Source organism: Neodiprion pinetum, chromosome 7 (assembly GCF_021155775.2).
Source record: "Neodiprion pinetum isolate iyNeoPine1 chromosome 7, iyNeoPine1.2, whole genome shotgun sequence".
Classification (NCBI taxonomy): Eukaryota; Metazoa; Arthropoda; class Insecta; order Hymenoptera; family Diprionidae; genus Neodiprion; species Neodiprion pinetum.
Genome location: NC_060238.1, coordinates 756,038 through 777,095, shown reverse-complemented (window position 1 = coordinate 777,095; position 21,058 = coordinate 756,038). Strand labels below are relative to the sequence as shown.

The following is a 21,058-nucleotide window of genomic DNA, read 5'->3' as shown; positions in this document are numbered from 1 at the left end:
GAATGTCGTATATATACATATAGACTAGGATAAAGGTATAAGTGTATGCTCTCTTACCGTATGTAATTATGTAGATACGAACAGTCGCGTTGACTGTCGTCGAAAGATTTTTTCAGATTTCGTAATACACATGTGCCTGCGTACTATATTTCATACATATAATACGCGTGCGCGTTTTATGCATACATGTGCATATGGTAACGAAAATTTCCAAAACACTGAACAATCCTCTTTCGTCACACGATACCACATAGAATAGTGCTGTGGTAATAAATCCAAACATATAATTGCCACCTACCTTTCGGGAAGAAAACTGCGCGGGGAAAAATGGGGAGAACCGAACCGGTTGTTTCAGTCTATCTACAATACGTGGACGGACTTGGATCTTTCTGACCAAAATCAAGAATACCGTGTGTTTTTAACCCTTGCGTGACCGACGGAAAAAGAGAGAGAAGCTGTAAAGATTTATCACTCCGAAGGATATGATCGAAGAGAAAAAAAAGCGAGAAGGTAAAAAGCCGAACTATCGGTATATTTGAAGAGGTGCGGGATTCTTAGCCGGCAAAATTTGACTCGAGAACGAGATAAACGGGAACAAACGCGAGAAAATGATATGAACTCAAACAAATTCGAATCCCTTCGTCAGATTTTAAGGAAAAATCAATTATTTTCGTATACTATGCGTTGTAAAAATCTACCATTGAGATATTTCGTGAATTCCGAAGATTGAGAAGCGGGAGTTGGCAAAGGGAGGGAACTGCAGCTCCTTCAAAGCGTCGTCGAGAAGATTCTTAAGCTATTATCTTTGAAACACAGAAAGAAACAAAATCGAAAGTAACAGAGAAAGAAACAAGCCCCGAAAAACAGACTCAGCAATAACAAGTATCATGCGATGAAAGCCCGGGATCGATAATCGCACGTGCCTCGGGATCCCTGATAACATGTTGGGGAATAAAACTTACGAGGTTCAACGACCGTTTTTTGGGAAAAAACACCGAACAACGATGTTCGATCGAAATTTGATCATCTCAGGGAAGGGTGGATTCCCCAGCGGAGAACCGTCGAGGCACGCAAATCGGCGTTGAAATTGGCACAGCGATTGCATCACGGGCGTAAACATGCAGAGAAATTGTTTGTCGTCGTCTCTTACCTTAGGATGTAATTCACGCAGACTACGGAGAGCGGCTTGTGCTGTTTGGCGCAGTGGATCAGGGTTGCTTGCGTCACGACCCAGGCGTAGCCTCCCTTTTTACCCAGGAAGCGATAGGCCGCAGTTTCGCACTGTCCTTTGCTGAACACTGGAAACGGAGAGAAATAATTAATGAGAAATCTATAGGTTCACGTGGAATACGGTATGCAAACGTAACGACGCTGATATTTTATACTCTCGCCGAAATTTCGCCAAGTCAATCCCAACGAAGCCAATAATCGCGTCAATCGATCCATTTCACCATTTCACACCTGCAAATCGCTCGCTTCTCGATTTGTCACGATGACACCTTTCCTTAAGTTGTTGTTTTTATACATTTTTATTATTCGACTCAGTTTCACGACCCGAAATGTCGAATAAACAACCAGGAAATCTCACCGTGGCTCCACCCCCTTATAGACCCTTGAAAATAGCGACAAGCTCTCCAGGCATGAATTTCTACGGTATCCGGTTTACATTTTTTTTCATTCCCCTTTTTTTTTCTTTCTTACATATAATCATTCACGATTATACGAGTACATAGGTATATCTAGATATACACATAAATCTGTGCATACTGCACTACATATTGCGCAATTTTGAAAAGTAAGAAGATGTTGCTTTTTTTTATCACTCCGCCATAATAAATCACGTTGTGGATTTCGTTTCGCAGTTTATTTCCTAATTTTTTTTATTCATCTTGAAATAGATCAAGGGGTTTTGAAAATAAATAATTTTTTCGTTTTTTTTTATGAGCATATCGACCCTTGTATACAGACGCGTAAAATTAGAATAATCCAGTCAGCCTGCGCGGTTGGTCGGCTGGTTTGTTTCTCTGTCGATCACTGCAAAGATCTCTCAGGCGCGGTCGTTCGCGAGATGAGAAATTTTTTACGACGGTACACGGACCTACCTATTCTTCAGATGGCGCCGCGACGCGATTTCCGTTTTATCTCGCGGTTTCTTTCCCTCTTCGAACTGTTTTTTTTTCTTCTACTCTCTTTATTTTAATACCCACCCACCCACCCCCATACGTACAATCGGATCATGCGACATAGCACCGGCAGCTTTCGAGGGCGTTAAACCCGTCTCGTGTATATATTTACACACACACACACACACACACACACACACACACACACACACACACACACACACACACACACACACACACACACACACACACACACACACACACACACACACACACACAATAGGTGTGTGTGTGTGTGTGTGTGTGTGTGTGTGTGTGTGTGTGTGTGTGCGTGGATACGTAGATACAGATTCGCAGGAAAAAAGCATGCAAGGTTTTTTTCATCGTTTTCCCTTCGCCTTCTAACAAATCTTGAGCTTCGCCGCTGTTACACGCGGTTTATACGTGTATATACATATACGCAAAGTGAATTTCATTACTCGACCTCATCGCCACCGCGGACACTTTGGGGAGAAAAAGCGGAGGATATAGAACGAAGGGAGAGATGAAATCTTTATTCCTCGCTCGGAATCCCATGCTGACCTTTTGGGACATCCCGCGCGGAAATCAAAACTCAATTTTTCAGATACCTTCCGGAGATGAAAATTTTCTCTCACTTCCAAGCCAGAGGGAGAGAAATAGAGTCGGCAATTCATGCATCCGCAACGTTCGCGTATCATGTGACCCATTTGATTTTCAAGTTACAATCTGCTATGCATGTGAAAAATCCCTAAGGTGAGACTAAATACGTTTGAGCTGACCGTGATTCGAATCTGCGACAGAGAGAGGAGAATAGAAACTGCGGATAGGTACCTAGTAATAAAAGAGGGCGGGCAATCGTCGAGGCAGTGGTCCCACTTAATCGAGCCAATTTCGCGCAGCTGGTGAAACTAGAGAGAAAGAGAGACGGCGCGTCCAAGGTCGAGGGGTTCGATTTTACGCACTTTTGTTACTTGGGCTTGGGGCCGGCGAAAACGAGAGATTCGCTCGGGGTGAAGCCGGGCCACGCAGTAAAGAAGATGATGAGGGCCGAGTGTCCATGCTTCCCGCGGGATTCTCTCCTCGCGGATTTCACGACCGCGGACGGACGAGCGAAAATTTAACGTGACGTCATCCGAGGGATGAGTAGAGGGACTGCGAGGGAGATAAAGAACTGCTGGGGACAGAACCCGCGGAATGAGCGATGTTATCGATCTGCAGGAAGGGATCAAGTTGAAAACAGACTTCACTATTTACGTATAACAGGAAGCCTATAATTTGACGTATTTGATGTTTTTATTTTCATCGTAATTAATCAATTTATCGTTATCATCGTTGTTCGCTCTCACAGACTTTTTACCGTGTACACTGTTCAAATTAACTGAACATGTTTGATTGTTCGGATCCTGCTTTTATCCTTTTCTCGTTCCTCATACACTTCAAAAGCAGCGAGGTAAGACCAGAGGCTAGGCTTCTAGTAGTAAAGAAGGATTATTTCGACGATAAATCGCAGCAAAAAAATGCCCCCTGTGCAGGGATGAGGAAAGGATTAAGATAGCAGAACGTCGCACGAGGGGTTAAGGGAAATAAGAGGGAAAAAGAAAAGTTCACGGACGGATCCGAATGAAAAGGTTTTACTTCCGCGCAAGTCGTGTGTAATAGCTACTAACAAAACGAGGGGGGGGGGGGGGGGGGGGGGCGGGGGGAGGATAAACAACAATGAAATAAACCCCGGTCTTCAATTTGCGAAACGAAGTTTTATTCGATATCACCACACCTTGTCCTTTGATTATCTCTCGTGCGCATTGTTGTACGTTAAAAAAAAATATCCAGCTGCTCGCACTTGTGAGCGTAATATTAGTAGACGGCAGCAGACTCTCGAGATTCGTAACGAAATCGCACCAACACCCCGGTATGTCGTGTCATTAACGATTAACGATTGTGCCGTAGTTATAAATACGCAACTGGAATGTGATATTTGGAGCCATCATGTGTTCAATAGAAGAAAGCAGAAACGTAAGGAACTTTATTAAACGCGAGAATGAGAAACACGCGTGAAAACAGACGGAGAGAAGATTCGTACGAAATGACGCAACGGATGTCAACAAAGTACAGCTAAAATTGGCTTGACCAAGGCTGAAGGGTGGCAGAGGAAAGGGAATCTGGGTAGCAACGTAACACAACACATAACAACACGAGACAACACACAATGTCATCGAACCAACGGTTGCCAAAAATTCGACTATTTTTAACCGAAGACTCCCGTCACCGCGACGACTTTCGCCCTGCTGTGATGATATATAAACGAGAATCACCAATTTCAATTAACCGTCTCTGACGAAGGGATGCGTATAATAAAGTAACGTTGAAACATCGCGTGTGTCGCTCGGTAGGTAAATTTATGGCACGCATGACTCGGCTACGTCTCAGAGTCTGAATTACATAAGTATCTTTGCAACAACAATCCATGATTAAATAAAGAGCAATTAATAACGGGAATCGAAACGAATCGATCGAACAAATACGACAACACGTTCTGAAACGTCCCAAGGTGTTGGTTATCCCGAGTTTTACGAATAAACGTGCGCGCAGAGCCGCGATTATTGCGTCGCTCGGCAATTTGCCAGTTATATCTGACCACCGACGAGGATCTTCCGATGGCATCCTTCGGTACTTTTATTGTTCTTACTAAACATTATACACCAGGCGCGAGATGTTTTCGACATATTTTCTGTTCCCGCGCTCTTTTTCCGACTCAACGGTTTTTTACGGCGCGAAACACGGTCACGTGTTTTTATATAAGAATATCTCACATCGCGATTCAAATTTCATTTTTCTATTAAATTTTTACGAGTTCTTTGAACCGAGCGGGGGCGTTCGAAAACGATAACAAGAAAAGTGTTCTATAAAAGAAAGGAGAAGAAAAAAGTTTCGGTTTATTAATGTAATATGTGATCGCGCAGAATATGAGAGATAGATGGATCTTTTGATCGATTGATTGATTGATTGATTGATTGATTGATTGATTGATTTATCGATTGAATTGAAAATGAATAGAATGAAATAAAAAACTACCGATGAACGACACAAAGAGAGACAGGATAGTCCATTAGTTAAAAAATACTCACGCGACTTGAACGATTTGTCGAGTAGAGGATTGTCGAGGGCGTGATGAAAGTCAAAAACCGACTGGCCAACGAGCTCGCTGATATCCCAGCCGAGATACTCGGCCAATCTGCAAGGTAATATCGATGAATTAAAGAGGGATATAGATCCGAACGGAGCTTCGCCCTGGCGTCCAACAGAGGCGCGTACTCACTTCTCGTCGGCGTAGGTGAACTTCATGTTCAGGCTGTGCTTCGATAAGAAGGTGTGCCGGCCGAGGGGCACCTCGATGTTGCTCGGATGGGGAATCGGACAGCCGACGACAACGAGGCAGCCGGAGCTGCTCTCCTTTTCCTGCTTCTCGATCTTCACGTGAGCCCCTTCAAAGGAATCGACGCTGTCGCCATTCTCATCGAGCTGATTCTGAGGCGTCGAAAGGTCCCGAGGCGTCGCCACGACGTGACCCGTGCAGTGTATCACCTGCTCGAAAATTTCTTCCGTAAATAGGTTGCATTCGAAATACAAAAGTCAACGTTCAATGTTGTTTCGTACAAGATATATGTATTAATTATCATTGCGTTAGGACCAAGGCGATAACGCATACCTTGTACGAGGCACTCTTCAGGTTGACTTTCCTCCCTTTGGTGGTCAGAGTGCACTTCAGTCTGAGGAACAGATTGCACATTTGTTTCGCGTCGTTAACCCCGGAGGGCTTCATCGACAAGCATTCGCGAAGCTCCTCGTGATCGCACGGATGGCTGTAGTCGTAGACGTTCTGACCCATCATGTCCATCTGAAAGAGAACGAGAAGACGTTGGCAATTTCATTAAGATACAATTATCTTTATCAACTCCGAGGCGCAGCCGAAATTATTATTACAACTTTCCCAAAATCAATTCATCGTATATTTATAATACGAACAATGACATTGCTGTGCGACCGTAGATTCAGTTTTTTTATTATCGAATAAAACCCATGTGAAAATTTTTAATTGACGACGAATTAAAAGTACAATGCAGGGGTTCATCGTGTTTTTTTCTTGACATTACCATCGCCGGTTTTTGCGACTACGTATGATTACGATTATTATACCTGTGAAACTCCGAGGTAATCGCTGACGTTTTCGGACAGGTAGATCATATCGCCGTCGCTGGATAGGACGAACATAAATCCGTCGAGTGCTTTCAGGAACGCCGCGTCCGTCTCTACGGATGTTTCCGACGTTGGAGACGTGTCCGGTACTGGTGGGTAGAATTTTGCAATAGTTTCATTAGAATGTCATACATGTATAATAAAAAATGCAACGAAAATATCAAATCAACGTCAATACGTCACAGATACGTCAATCATACGTGGGTATCGTTTCTTATTTATACTCACTGGCATCAATGACCGTTCGAACTTTGAGGTAAGCGATGGCGAGCCGCATCACGCTGGCCTTGTCGAGGTGGGCAGCCTGCTCGATCGGTACCGGAAGCGCATTCGCCAATGCGGTAAATATGTTTGTTTCTTTGCTTCGCCGACATCGTGCGGCGTCCCGAGATTTCTCCTTCCGTTTTTCATTGCTTCTGGAATTGAAAGAAAAATACCAAGTCTTTCAACAGGCACTTAGATACGGTGAATTATACCTATGCAGAGTTACACTATACTTATATCGGTACGAAAGTTGCATACAGGCAACAAATTTAGCTCAGACTATGAAAGAAAATTATAATTCGACAGAGGTCAAGTAATTTAGACCGTAGTGAGATTAGCTTGAATTTTCAAATTTAGTCGGACGCGAGACCGTTATATTTTCCAAACAGTGAGAAATCACGCGCACCGGCTGATAATAAAACTTGATTTAGTCCCTCTCTGTCTCTTCCGGTTCAGGTACGTCGATCAAATCGACTGCAATCACGCGTCGCTGCTGCCCCTGTCTCTTGCTTTCAATTATCAGAGTGGACACTCGGATAGCGGATAGCGGCGCAGAGAAGCGGCAAATCAGACCAAAGTAAGGCCGATTCTGGGTCAGAGGTCACTGAGCATCGTGACCAGGGTTTCGAGTTGCGTATAAGGTGTATTAGATCATTATTCAAGTCCCGGCCTCTGATATTAAAAATACCGCTTATTTATCTCTGCACAGGGTGTATAATAGTAGGGATAATAATTAGATCCGTACACGAGATAGGATAATATATAGGCGCACACGTACAAGCGGTTGCCATTGTAACGAATTCGCAACTCGACTCTCACTCGCACTCCAAGTCCTAGGACTTAAAAGTGGTATTTTCAATTTTAGTCCGCGCGTGCGCATTCGCTTACTCACTCGACCGCCATGGAAATGGGTACATTGTGTACGGAAAACTCGCATGGAAAAACGCGTGAAACGTGCTCGCGTTAGATAAATAAAATCTCTTTGAATCGAAAAAGCATGTCATTCACCATATTCAGCATGACGCAACATTACTCATACGCACATGTAAGAATTAATTTCTGCGTGTTGCACAGTTTCGGGGAACGCTTCAAGATACGTTCCGTGGGTATGTTGCCAAGTTTGTATACCTACTGCACACATGCATGTACAACGATATGAGTCATATCGCCGAGCACTGATTGTTTCTTATAACCAAGCAGTTTATAATAATTTGCTACTGCGATTGTCGTATACCTAATGGGTATTGTGTATAGTCAATACCGCATGTAATGGGGACCCGAATCGAACCGAAGGTTGTCGTAGCTCCGTTTTAAGACATTATTATCGCGTATCGATTCTTAGCTTATCCACGGATCTATCTTATACGCGAACGTTGTTTTATTGCTCGTCACACTCGACCAGACTTTGGCATATAACGCGACCCAGATAAGAAAACACCGCAAGATCCTGTCAGTTGAACTGATTACGCCAAGTTATTTATATTCTATTATCCTTGCAAATCGTCGCACTCACCGCCTTGTATACTTTGACCAAGTTTCAGTACATATACGCCAAGTGTAAGGTAGCTGCATTTTTCAACAGCCTGAACCCATATTCGTAGACTTCCTCTTCCGGTAGTTATTTTTTTCCTTGCGCTGCTTGCGCAGTCATAATGTACGAGCTAATTATTTCTATTCCCTGTACGGAAACACCGAAGTCTGCCTTATATAACCAGTCCAACGGCTACCGCGCCCAGATTTCTATGTTGCCTCGCAGAGACGCGATAATAAACGATAAGACGAATAACGTAAAACGGCTGTGAAGGAAAAAGAAGCATTACTGTCATAATATTGTTATTTTTGTTTCAGACAAATTTGCCATTAGTGGAAAAACGCGTTAAGACGGTCTCGACGATCCAAATTTATAATGATCGTGCGTCACGAGCCGATCGAATTCCGCACCGTAACGCAGCTAGCATGACACGAATAATTTTGTCCACAACACATTACATACAGGGGGGCATTTGATCGTCTGGGTGAATAGAATTGCGTCTTTTTCCTCTGGTTGATTTGGTTGCGGACCTGCCCCGTGCGAACCGCATTATAAGAAACTATCGTACAGTCAAGACGGATTTTGACGACAATTTTTGCCGTCGTAACTACGGATTTGGTCGAACCGCGTAACTAATGCCGCGGTAAAAACTGGACTAATTTGGAAGAGAAATGAAAAGACAGGCGCTTACGATGCGTCATCCGTATATATGTATAATAAACAATGTATGTATGAGGCGAGGGGAAACGGCGTATTCGCCAACAATAATGACTATAAACAAAATGCGATAGTAGAATAACACCTAATACACAACAGTTTCGGTGTAGAAATAACAACGAAACCTCGATGTATCGACGAGACCCTTGGAACGCTGCAACAACACAAAGACGGCGATCTTGAACCATTTTACCCGAGAGTTTACTGTTCGAGATAAGAGCTACGAAGGAGCCACTCGGTCGTCTTCGGTTTCGATTCGGTGAGACAAGCGTATCGGCTCTCCCCTTCCCCGTCCTTAGAAATTACAAAGCACGATAACGAAAGCCCTCGAGGCGGTCGGTGAATTATATATAAAAATTTGCTATCCGCGAAACGCCTCGTCTCGCAGTATGGAACTTACAGTGAATCCTCGTCGTATCGTTGGCTGTATTCACAATCAGCCAGGGTGAGGTGGGAGGTATTTTCCCCGTAATAGAATCCCGATTCGTTGAAGGGGTCCTGCAGGCAGGGGTACGTCGGCGGCTCGCCGGAGCGTCCGAAGCCCTCGTACCCGTCGGCGAGGAGCATCGGACACTGGGTGGCCGGGCACCGGAGCCACTGATACTCGGTGCAGAAGTTGTCACTTCTCGCATTAAACTCGGGAAACGGTGTCTTTATCTCGGGATTTAGGTTCGGCTGCAGCTCAAACCACGAAACGGGCTGATCGAAGCGGGTCCGAGACGGCGGACGGTTCCATTTCGTTGAGCCGCGAGGGAAGTCCGCGTTTTCTCCTCGTGGCTCGAGGCTGGCCGTCGCCATTTTGGTCTCGTTCGTCGATAAGAAGCCGTCGTTCTCGGAGCCCCCTAAGCCGTTTCTCATTTCGGCCCACATCCGTAACTCCGAAGGACCAGCGATCTTCGCGTGCCCGGAAATCCCCGCGTTGGCGACCGAATGTCTCTTCTCGCTGCCGCAGGTGTATCTGATCCTCTCGTTGCTCCTGTTATAGTCACCTTCGAAGTAACGTCCCAAATCCTCGACGTCGAGAGTCTGCTTCAGACCGCAGTGTCCAACTCCTTGCGAATAATTCACGTTCATGGCGCATTCGGAGTCTCGATGCTGCATCGTCGGACTGCAGGAGGGATAGACGACCGATCTGCCGATCGCCTCCCCCGCGTTCGACGACATTACCGATCTCCAGTTCATTGCGCTAATTGTTGCCTTCTTTCGATATTCTTTCGCAATGCGGAGAGGATGATCAACGCGATTACGCAACAGCTTCTCCCTGCTTCGTACTACCGACGTCGTCGTCGTCGTCGTCGTCGTCTCTATTATAATTTCAAATTTTCTTCGCGCGTATAATATTACGGAAGAATCGCCGTATATATTATTTAAATTATTTATATATACCGACACCGCCTCAGTCTTACTAGTCAGATCCAGTGGGGTTTCTTACCCCGACTTACAAAGCTAACTAATGTCTATATGAGGAGGTATAACGTGTAAATCGTTTAAAAAAAGGGAATAAACATCGTTTAATTAGCGCCACAAAAGATGGCCTGGCGATGTCGGTTTCTGCATAGTTTCGTAAGCGCGATTTAAAAAAAAATTTTTATTATTATTGTTGTTGTTATTATTATTATTACTATTATTATTGTTACTCCTACTGCTACTACTACTATTGTTGCTATTATTATCGTTTTTGCGACGCCTTCAAATGCGCAATAATTTGCTTCTTCTTCTGCGACAAAATTCTTCTCAGTTTTCTTTCCTTCTCGTATTACATAGGTATATGTGATAAAATAATATCACCACCGTCACCCCGGCTGTTTGTCCAGATTCACTGACACTCGGAGATACAAGTACCTCTTCTACCCGTCGGTCGTCTAACGATAACTAAATCTGAATTCGAAAACGTACCCACTCGATGACCTGGGTATGCTCAAGGGGCGGGTGGCAAAACGGCGGTTGCCTAGTCGCGCCGCTATCTTTTCCAACTTCGATAGCCGTTAGCCGATAGATAACGCTGTCGAGAGTCTTGATCAAAATTGTATTTATAAACCCTCTCCTCTCTCACCGTGAATCGTAAGACTGGCGATTAGAAAACTCAATTACGAGACGCGAGTCTCGGAATGAGAGAGAAGGAAAAAAAATGGCCGCAGAGGCTTCTACTTTTTAATTATCTATGATAAAAGAGGAAGTCGAGAAAAAGAACATTATCTACACAACAAAGCAATTACAAAATTAATTTTTAATCTTTCGATGGAAATTGTGAGATGTGCCTTGTATGTACAATATGAAGGAATTGGAACAGAACTTGTTTTACAACGAAACAGCGCTGAGTTTGATTACAGGTATACAATTGCAGCGTACGTGATTAGATAAGAAAAAAAAAAAAAAAACGCACACACATGGAGGAATTTCAGATTAGGTAGCGTGATAGGATTTGTACATTGTTGGAGTTTACTCCTTAAGAAACGATTTGAGTTATAGGGCCCGGTATGGAAATTATATGAGGAGTAAAAATCAAGTGTAATATAAATAATCCGAATAATTACAGATATATGTTTGTTTCTCTTATCATTTTGGAAAATGTGTTCATTTACCCTCTTTTTCTATTCGATATATATCATAATTATCGTTCGTAAGGAGTAAACTCCAGTCGTGCGTCGGAGCTGACACACACATTTTTTTACATTCATTGGCCGAAGAAGACTAGACCAAATAAGTCTCAATGAAATACACGTGGCGCGGGATGATAAACTGTAATTGCGCATATCAAGCGTGTAGACTGCGAGAAAAAAGTCATTGAATCAACTAAATGTTCGGTGACGAGCGGCAAAGTACTTATACATTCATTTCTATCAATTGTAGATCTGTTCATCAAACAAAATTCAGTTGAAATCAACCAAGCATTTTGTTAGACCAACGGGTTCTGAATTGACACAAATAAATTATACTTACTTCGCCGCCCGTGATCACACTTTTAGTTCTGTTCTCTCTCTTGCTCCCTATGCATCGATAACCTTTCTTTCTTTGCCGCGGAGTGAATTTCAGGGCAATATTTCTTCCCGCGTAAGAAAAAGAGGACCGCTTCAAGTTAACAACCAGTTCATTTTTTTTTTTTTTTGTTTTTTCATTTTTTTGTAAAATTGTTGCCTCACGTCTGGAGCAGTGGCGCGCGGTAAAGGCGGTTTATTAATTTTGGCACAAGTCCAATGAGATCAGCACAGACGAAGCTGCTTGTCCCGATCGTAAAACGTCGCAGGCTCGGCATACCGCGGACTTATGACCTCCGCCGTGTCAATAGGTACTAGTCGTACCGTACATGACTACATCGTGTGTCCGCAATTCGCGGTGTAATATTTTGCGAGCCGCACGACGAGCGGCACAGCGAACTTTAAACGAGAGGAAATTGACCCGAATTAACGTAGCGACGATCAAGTACGAACGCTTGCAGTGCAGTGCGGCATCAATCAATTAGGTATACCGATTTATAAAGTATATCAGCGATGCTCCACTCCTTCTCATTACCCGACCTTCATTCTTGGCTTATTCGTCCAACTCCGACATCACGTCACGTATTGAACGTGCACCGATTATTTATCAATAAATTATCTACAGCTATCCTAGTTTGAATAGCGAAAAAATTTCACGGTAAAATGCAGTGAACGGTAAAATCTTCGCCGCTCGTGTACGTCTATATGATATAACATTTTTATTCCCCCGGCTACACCGATATGCACAATTAGGTGGGCAATCAATTTTCGATTAAATGGTTAATAAGTATAACAAACAACACACTGTATCGCCTCGCGATCTAATCTAATGTAATCTGATCGCTCTCGCACGGTGGCGTGAACTTTAGTACACGATCATGCGTTTCACAATTTGTGCGTAATACGATGATAGGCTTGAATCACCGTTCTGTAACTGCGTGGATTAAATGTGATTTCGGTGCTGCAAGATAAGTTTTCAGTATTCGGCTGCCGTCCTTTATTACATTACGCGTGTATTTTCGCTATCTTGAGAGGATGAAGGGGTAAAATTGTTTCCCGTAGGTGTAAGCTGACGAGGAACCGCGACGCGGCGGAAATGATCTCGCATCGATAGTTGGGCATAGTGCAGATTCCGGCATTATGATTGGGTAGGAGGTATAAGTTTAAACGTACGAAACGCCGCGAGGAGCAGACGAGAGATGCCGCCACTAGAGAGTATCGGGAAGTTTTCAAAAGATACTCTTTTCAAACAGTGCAACGCCGCTGACAATAAGAGACCACCGATGCACGTACGTGTAAATTGTATCATCATAGCACTATAGATATAAATAGTAACACCGAATCAGTCAGCCGAGAGCAGATTTTCTCATGTCATCTCGCCAAACGAGTCAACGACCCCGCGACGAAGGCGAGCGTGATGTGTGACATATAATTCTTTCGGCTCATGCGGCGATGCGATACGATACGCGCGACTGCAACAGGATGCCGAGGGTGGCAAGGTGGTATTTTCTCGCCGTAAAAATGTGGGGAAAACTAAGTTACCGCCGTCCGCGCATAGTTCACTCACGATTATACGAGAGACGTTGCGAGGACACAGGAGGAGTAGGCGGAATACGCGTGACGCGTTGCTACTATCGGCGCTGCGGCTACGCAGCAAACAGCATCGGACTCGTTTAGGAACTGGGTCAACTTATTTCACACACGTACCGCGACTGCTTCACGACACGGGCGGGGCAAAAATTAATAAATAACAAAAATGATAATTAAACACAATTAAAAACAAAAACATGTACGTCGTCAACCTCGGCGTGATTTTTCGATAATAATTAATTTATACATGCGCCCTGCACCTCCGACGTTTTTAACACGTGCCAGGTACGATTGGACGTTATCAATGAGTGGCAGGTATATTTTCGCCGCCACTTGCAATACTTTTAAAAATCATTTACCGTGATGTTTGATTATCAGATCGAATGTGTTTATAACTACAACACTGAATGGCATTAAAATTCCGGTTTTATACCCAATGGCACTGGAGTGAAACGGAACAGGATAAAAACAAAAAGTCACCCGTCTGCTTGCATTGCCGGTTATTCAGCATATCATACTTACGTGGAAATGTTGTAAATTATCGGTGTATTTTATACTTAAATGCGTAGATGAAAATTCGGTTTGCGACGAAAAGTCCTGTCCAATGTCAATCTTGTAATTATACAGCGAATACGAACAAGCCCAATAAATAAGTCACGTAGCGTACCGAATGTCGAAAAATAAAGTGTGTTTTCGCAAATTGCGATCTTATTCTTTCCCTTCTTCTCTTCTGCCCCTGACTCGTAACGCGTGCATTCGTACATTGCGGGAACGAATCGTGCATAATATATCTTGTATCGGCCATACCAGTTCCTCGTTACATCTATTCGAGGTAACGATAATCCAAGGCTTAATTCATGATCTAAGTGTACATAAATCAATCGCCATATTGTACTCGTGGCCATACGACTTGTGTCTTGGTAACATCCGCATGCCGTTTATACTCTGCAAGCAAAATAAATCGCGGATATTGTTGCATACCTATAGTGAAATCTTCAACGAGAGAGATATTTTTCAAATTTTTATCTCAACTCTTGGAAGTGCCCCAAAGAGGGTGGATTACCCCACTTAAAATACACGTGTCTCGGACACATTCTTAGCATATGTTTTATTGTAAGAGTAATGATGTTCAAAAAAATTTGTAACTGCGAGGTTTTGGCAAAGTACGCTTGCATAATAATATTCAATTACCGTACGTTGGATTTATTATTAAAACATACTCCTTTAATTGTCAACATTGTGTTCGAATTTTCAGAGACTTCATCTGCGAAAATGCCTCCAACGAAGGTGTATTCAATTTCAGTCAGATTTTTTTGACAGTGTACTACGAGGAGAGCGAGAGAGAGACAGAGAGAGAAGTATAAGTAGAGAGAGAAAAGGAGTAACAATTATCCGCGAACAGCCGTGCAGTAAACCTTCTCCGAAATTCCGGTGAATTATTTATTTCGCGATGGTCTCGTGGCCTTGGACTTGTCCTTCTCTCGGCGACGTCAGGATGTGCTGGTACACGCGTTGCATGCATCCATATCATCGCGCTCACCGCATTTAAAACAGCAACGCGTATGTCAGATCGAACTTTTCGAGTCTCTTTGTCACTGTCCCTAAGCGCTGTGTGTCGGAAAAGGGGAACGAATCGAATCACGCGAACTTCATCATCGGCGCCTTTTTTGTCAACTGTCCTGCACGACGATAGGAGAGGCTAATGAAATGAACAAGATAATTTCAACTCGCGACGCCTCGAATGATCGTAGGAAAAATTTCGCATATTATCGCGAAATACAATGCTCTCAATAGAATCACTCTCTCCATAGTTCTCAATAGTAAGGTTTTCCCCTCTAGTGCCGCAGCGGCACTATTGAGAGTGCACTGTAATACAAATGATATTATCATTTTTCAGATTCTCGAAAAAACTAGAGGTATATACGGTACGTTCGCATATCTTGCGGTGGATAAGATGATGTAACAGGTCGAGTCTCTGGTTGCTCTAATAATTACAGTGCCGTAGAGAAGCAAAAAACGATGACAATCATGCATGAAACTGCATGAAAGGCATGAAACTGAAGTTGGTGTAACGTTGACGTTCGAAACATCAGGGAAACAAATTATCATTCCGTCACATTAGAATGACTTTCGAGGAGCTGGTTTTGCAAAATATGAAAACGCGATATCCGTCGCGATTTACTAAATTTCCGACAATTCTGAGGGTGCGGAGTAACGATTCTTCCCAAACACGCGTCGTTACGGTAACCTTACTAACTTGATCCTCATACAACAATGGCATCGTACTTGGAATAAAATGAAAACGATTTTATACACGTAAACAAGATTCAAGCAGGACGGGGAAGAAAAGGTAATAGAAACATGGATACATGACGTAGGCAACAAGCGGTAAACAACAAAGAAGTATACATATATCGCAGTAGAAACTAAACTCCAATCAGCACCAGCGAGGGAAACAACAACATGCATATATCAGAGACCCTGGTGCAAATAAGTGCATATTCACGCTTCGGCCTACGGGCAAAAACGACTTATTGCTAGCTAGTCACGCGGTGAATAGTACAGTTGTCGTGGATGGTTTTATTACACATATTCATTGTTATCAGGGTTTGCTTAGATCGCATCACCTATACTTAAGGACGCCAGAACGAAACGAAGGCGAACTTTGTCCTGCCGATTATATGAGAAATAAAGAATACATTGCCCTAGGTCAAGGGTGTTAAATACGGTAAGACGCGATTTCGTCATGACGTCTCGACCGAAGATACACACGCACCCTAATCGCTCGCCAATGAAGCGAAAGCTATTCTCGTAGTACGGTCGAAATTTTGAAAATATTTTTATTGCATACCCAATACGGTAATTACCGTTAGGTGAATCAAGCGAACACACGCAACACATCCTTTTCCATTACAGCGAAGCGCTGCGCCGTATCGCCACTCTGTCGAAATTAGGGAGCTGACCGGCAGAATTCAATCGGATCGAAGACTATGCGAGAAACCGATACTGAAAAGACCAGGCGAACGCGTTATTGCGCTTTTACAGCTCCACGGCATCGGGGCACGTTATTAGCAAATGGAAGACAAAGGGAGGCGATAAAGTGTAAAGTACATGCGGAGAGCGAACGCGGTTTTTCTTCGAAACCCGGCGGTGAGGAGTAGTCCAGCCCCTCAATTCCATCTCGTGTATGAAGAAAAGGAAGAAGATACGAAGCGGGAGGGGAAGATAAGGTGCAGCACTCGGCTTCATTGACGTCACGAGGGCGAGGAACAAGTAGAGAATAAACAAACGGGGAAAACTGGAGAAAAAAAAAACAAACGAAGAGGCTTTTCGGGCAAAGGGCTAGTTTCGTCAGAGCGAACTATTGTCAGGGTGTACGATTTTGAGCAAACTCATTGGAGTTTCCAAATTTCGAGGTTCGATGAAACTCATCAGAATCAAAGGTGATTCGGACGTTTGTGAATACATAACGGATTGGTTAGTCAACAGCCGAAAGTTTCGTTCCTTCCTTTCCGGATGGAAGAAAACACAGTCTAAAGATCCGTCTGTTGTACTCGCGGCTTGTGCGTTTCCTTTCGCAAAACAACGGCCAGCGTCTGTGTCCAAACTCTGACGTAAATCCCGCGGTAGCGACGTGACCTGGATGCTTTACAACGCAGCTTATACCGCCGGAGCATCGAATTACCATGGTATTAATAATGGCGATTTGCAGGATTATGTATTTGGGATTATTTTTATGCAAAAGCGGACGCAGCGCGAGAGGCGGATACGAATGCGACGCCAAGCTTTGTTAGCGCGGAATAAGAAAATGACGAGTTTCAGGATCCGCGGACGACAGTGACTTTTCAAATCGAAGTGGAATGCGGAAAATTTGTCGTTCTAGTATGCGGCCAGACTAATGTTTAAATAATAGCCGGTCATTAAATCATGCACCCCGCGCATCGTTGAGACGTATTCGAAGTAAACAGGCGAGAATTTTGTGATGCAGGTGAAGATAGATAATGATTCGGGGCGTCGATATGGGATTATTATTCCCGAGGCGTGTATCTCGAGTGAGTAAGGGCAACGCAACGCGGAGGCATTTGTGACGCAGGGTAGTTGGTCGCTTGGCGTGCATAACCGAGTCGTAATACTCGAGGCCTCCTCAAATCTAACAGCAGCTAACGGCTGCTCGACCTACGGCAGTGGAAATATTCCACATCGGCGAGTAGTCGCCGGGGAAGCAACGGCGACCGCAAGGCAAAGGCAAGGCGACGCGACGCAACGCAATGTAATCCAACGCAACCGCGTTACGACATTATAATCGAAAAGGTAACGAAATGAAGAAAAAAAAGAAAACGGAGTTCGGTGATGATGGATAATTTAATTTCAATAACGAGGCATTGAGGATGTCAAGGAGGGTGTGGTTGTTCGAGGAATTACCCAAAATAATCGATCCCGATCGTTAGCGTATGAAAGAACGTCGACCTGCGCCTCCGCCGCTTTCGGTGACAAAGTGCGCTCCCTGACTTATAGCGACGATAGTTGACCGACCGCAATCGTTGTTTAACGACTTCCATGCGCTGTTGTTGATCCCTGGTAAATAGTTAATTCGTTCGACTAATTGACGAAAGCGATTGTAGAGAAACGGATAGCGCCCTCCTCTTTAATACATCGCATAAGTTACACGCGTTGCACGTGCGGTACGAAATTATCGAGTCATCGTTACCCAGCTGCTCGCTCGCTCACTTGCTTCATTATCTTAATCTACACGCTTTCCCGCAGGAACATCGGCGATGCATGTGTGAGCGTGAGATTTCGAAAGAATTTCGCCCAGGTAGATACGTACATGCATACGTGCTCGATGTTGGATGATCGTCTGTGAGCGCCATTTCGACAAACAACGAATCCCCCGTTATACAGGTATATTATCAAGAATCAACAAGCACTTTCTACATACCGATCTCTATGTCTGACCTGCAAGAGGTAAGGACGACAGATATTTTTAGCCTCGAGTATCTCTGTTCTCGGACTTCTCAACTATACGGAGGTGACAATAGGGATATATTTACGGATTAGAAAAAAAAAACAATGAAATTATACGCGAGTACCTAACGAGTGGCTAGATTTGTTGGACAGATAAAATTACAACTCGGCCCTCCCTTCACACTGCCCGACGGCATCGGTAACAATGGAATCCGTATTTTTTCTCCTTACAGATAGGATTTTTTATGAGTTTTCAGAATCGAAACCCACTGCAAAAATTCGCAGAGTCAGAGCTGAGGTCAACGTTACACGGTCGAACGGCAGGCGCGGGTGTGCCGTCACGATAACGCGTATGCGTGCTTTTAAGATGAAAGTTTTTGGGAAATTATTATTCAGGTTACCGAAGGTGGGTACGAATCGGACGGAAAACATCGCCCCGCGCAACGGTCGCCGTGCCCAGGCCAAAGTCGTAAAAAATTAAAGGGACGGGGATATCACGCGAGTTGGATAGTACACAATCACGTTTATACGTGTAATCGTGCCCGAGAAATTCTCGGTTACACGCAGTACGCACTCGCGAAGAATTACGATCAGCAGAAGGGAGACAAGAGAGAGATAGAGAGATAAAGAGAGAGAGATGGATGGATGGATGGAGAGTGAGGTGTGTGCTTGCTCCACGCACACGGTGTTCGCATTGTTGCATCATGTGTCGCAGGTGCGAAGAATCGTGAGATGGAAAAAGATCGACTCGTCGAAAAAGCGGGCATTGATTGAACAGAAACTTGTGCAAGGACTCACCGTCGCTTTTCCTTCGGCTTGGTTCGCTTATTGTTAGACTCCATTTCATCGACCTGGCGCATGCCAAAAAACTGAGCGCCCACGTAGAATACCCGACACTCTTAGACACTGCCAAGGAATGCACACGCGTATCCTACTCAACGTGCTCAGGTAATCACACCGATGCGGTATAAATAACACGCTTTAACCACGTCACTGTTTCGGCCCTCACTAACCAACGATCCTGGTAGGAAAATACGGGACGGGGAACTTCGTTGATTCCGACGTGCTTGGTAAACTTGTTAGGGGGATAATTTGACGTCACATGGCCGCCACACGCTGCGTCAACGCCAACGACGGCAGAACCGTCAACTACTTTCTACCTAACCGAATCCGGCGCCAAATTCAAACGGCGTTAACGGGACTTGGAGCGTCGTAACGAATCGGCCCCCCTGCTCTTCGTTTATTCTACATTTGAAACAAAATGTTACTCTCACGGTTTACTCGTATATGCATAAACAGGAATCACACAATTACACATGAATAGCAGCGTTCGTTGGGAAATGTAACAGATGCAGCGCTCCATTTTTCGTTTATTCGTGACATAGCAGTACCATAGAAGAAAAGAAATGATCGCAATTTCACGCAACAGACAACTGTGCGTGTTACAAAAATGCACGTAAGAATGATAGATACAACTATTGAAATTCGGCACACCATATGCTTTCGAACGATTACAACTGGTAGTAAGTGAAAAGAGTTTACTGTTCCTCTACGATAATATTCTACCTCTTTCTACACCAGGGATACAAAACATTGCCGATATTCTAATCTATTGGTTAAGCTTCGATATCTATCGACGGCAAGATGAAATTTTGTACAACTGTTTGATCCACATGCCTCGAAGATATATCGACCAACAGCCGATTGTTTAACGAAGGAATTACTAAATTGGCAGTACATAAAGTAACAATATCTAACGTTGTCAATAATATGTAAATACATCTCTCATTTGGACCCTACCGAGTGTTGCATCTCGTTTTTACTACCACTGCTCGCTTCGATCCCATTCTCATCGCTCTTGCTTTCTCTACTGTCCTTTATCGGATCTTCAGAGTCTTTGCTAACTACCGCCTGACTCTCAGCCTGACCAAGATCGTCGAGGTCGGCTTCCTTGTTTCCGTACAGCGCAGGATACTCGGACATGCAAGTCTGCATGGTTTTGAAAGCGTCGTAGCAATCCGAGCCCTTTGGCTCTGCGGCGGAGTAGTGAAAGCAAGAGAACGCCTCTCTGAATTCAAGACCACAAGGGCCAGTCGCCATTCCACCGAGGCACGGACAGTTCCAGTTTATTTCTCCGTTGGCCAGTATCAAACCGGGACTTGGCTCGGGTTCGGGAAGATTCACTTTACTGGGAGAGGCGTGATCCTCTTTGGAGGCAAATATTATTGTGTCCTTACCCTCTTTTCTAACAATCGACATGACTAAACGACGATTGATTTAACCTTAAATCTATGACTTGAAAAAACTGAACAATACTACCAAATTTACTTAATGAATAAAAGTCCTGCTATCGGCAGCTAGAGATAGAAGATTCGCAGACGCTTTATGAACGGTATAAACGCAAGGCTCCCCTTCGTAGTCACTGGCCAACGTTAAAGCGGCTCTCAGTCTAACGTAGCTGTCGGATTGACAGCGAAGGACGAATCTGCGGTCGCTGACGTTGTACTTGAGTATATCTACTTGCGACTTGGCCCCAACAGCTCCGAATAATTTTTTCACAGCCTGCATAACATGCTTCTTCAAAAATACCGCACTTATCTCACGGTTCGAGTCGTTGG

The 21,058-nt window shown here is 44.1% G+C and overlaps 2 protein-coding genes across 5 annotated transcripts in view; both read right to left on the bottom strand.

The window, feature by feature from the left end:
* sima (HIF-1 transcription factor component sima) overlaps positions 1-19,538 on the bottom strand; it is a 53,024-nt gene extending 33,486 nt beyond the window's left edge. Inside the window, exons 1-7 of one of the 4 annotated variants that reach the window (XM_046635271.2) lie at positions 19,239-19,538; positions 6,627-6,814; positions 6,339-6,487; positions 5,851-6,039; positions 5,461-5,726; positions 5,270-5,376; positions 1,151-1,298 (exon numbers count right to left, since the gene is read on the bottom strand). In XM_046635271.2, the coding sequence (XP_046491227.1) occupies positions 1,151-1,298; positions 5,270-5,376; positions 5,461-5,726; positions 5,851-6,039; positions 6,339-6,487; positions 6,627-6,814; positions 19,239-19,300 (1,109 nt within the window). In that variant the 5' untranslated portion in view covers positions 19,301-19,538. Of the gene's footprint in view, positions 1-1,150; positions 1,299-5,269; positions 5,377-5,460; positions 5,727-5,850; positions 6,040-6,338; positions 6,488-6,626; positions 6,815-8,175; positions 8,250-9,310; positions 11,044-19,238 lie in introns of those variants that run through there. The other 3 variants (XM_046635268.2, XM_046635270.2, XM_046635272.1) reach the window with 3 other exon arrangements.
* Positions 19,539-19,769: 231 nt separating this feature from the next.
* LOC124223405 (mitochondrial intermembrane space import and assembly protein 40-B) lies at positions 19,770-20,835 on the bottom strand. Its single transcript, XM_046635326.2, has one exon. The coding sequence runs from the start codon at positions 20,697-20,699 to the stop codon at positions 20,226-20,228; it is 474 nt and encodes a 157-aa protein (XP_046491282.1). The 5' UTR covers positions 20,700-20,835; the 3' UTR covers positions 19,770-20,225.
* Positions 20,836-21,058: the final 223 nt, after the last annotated feature.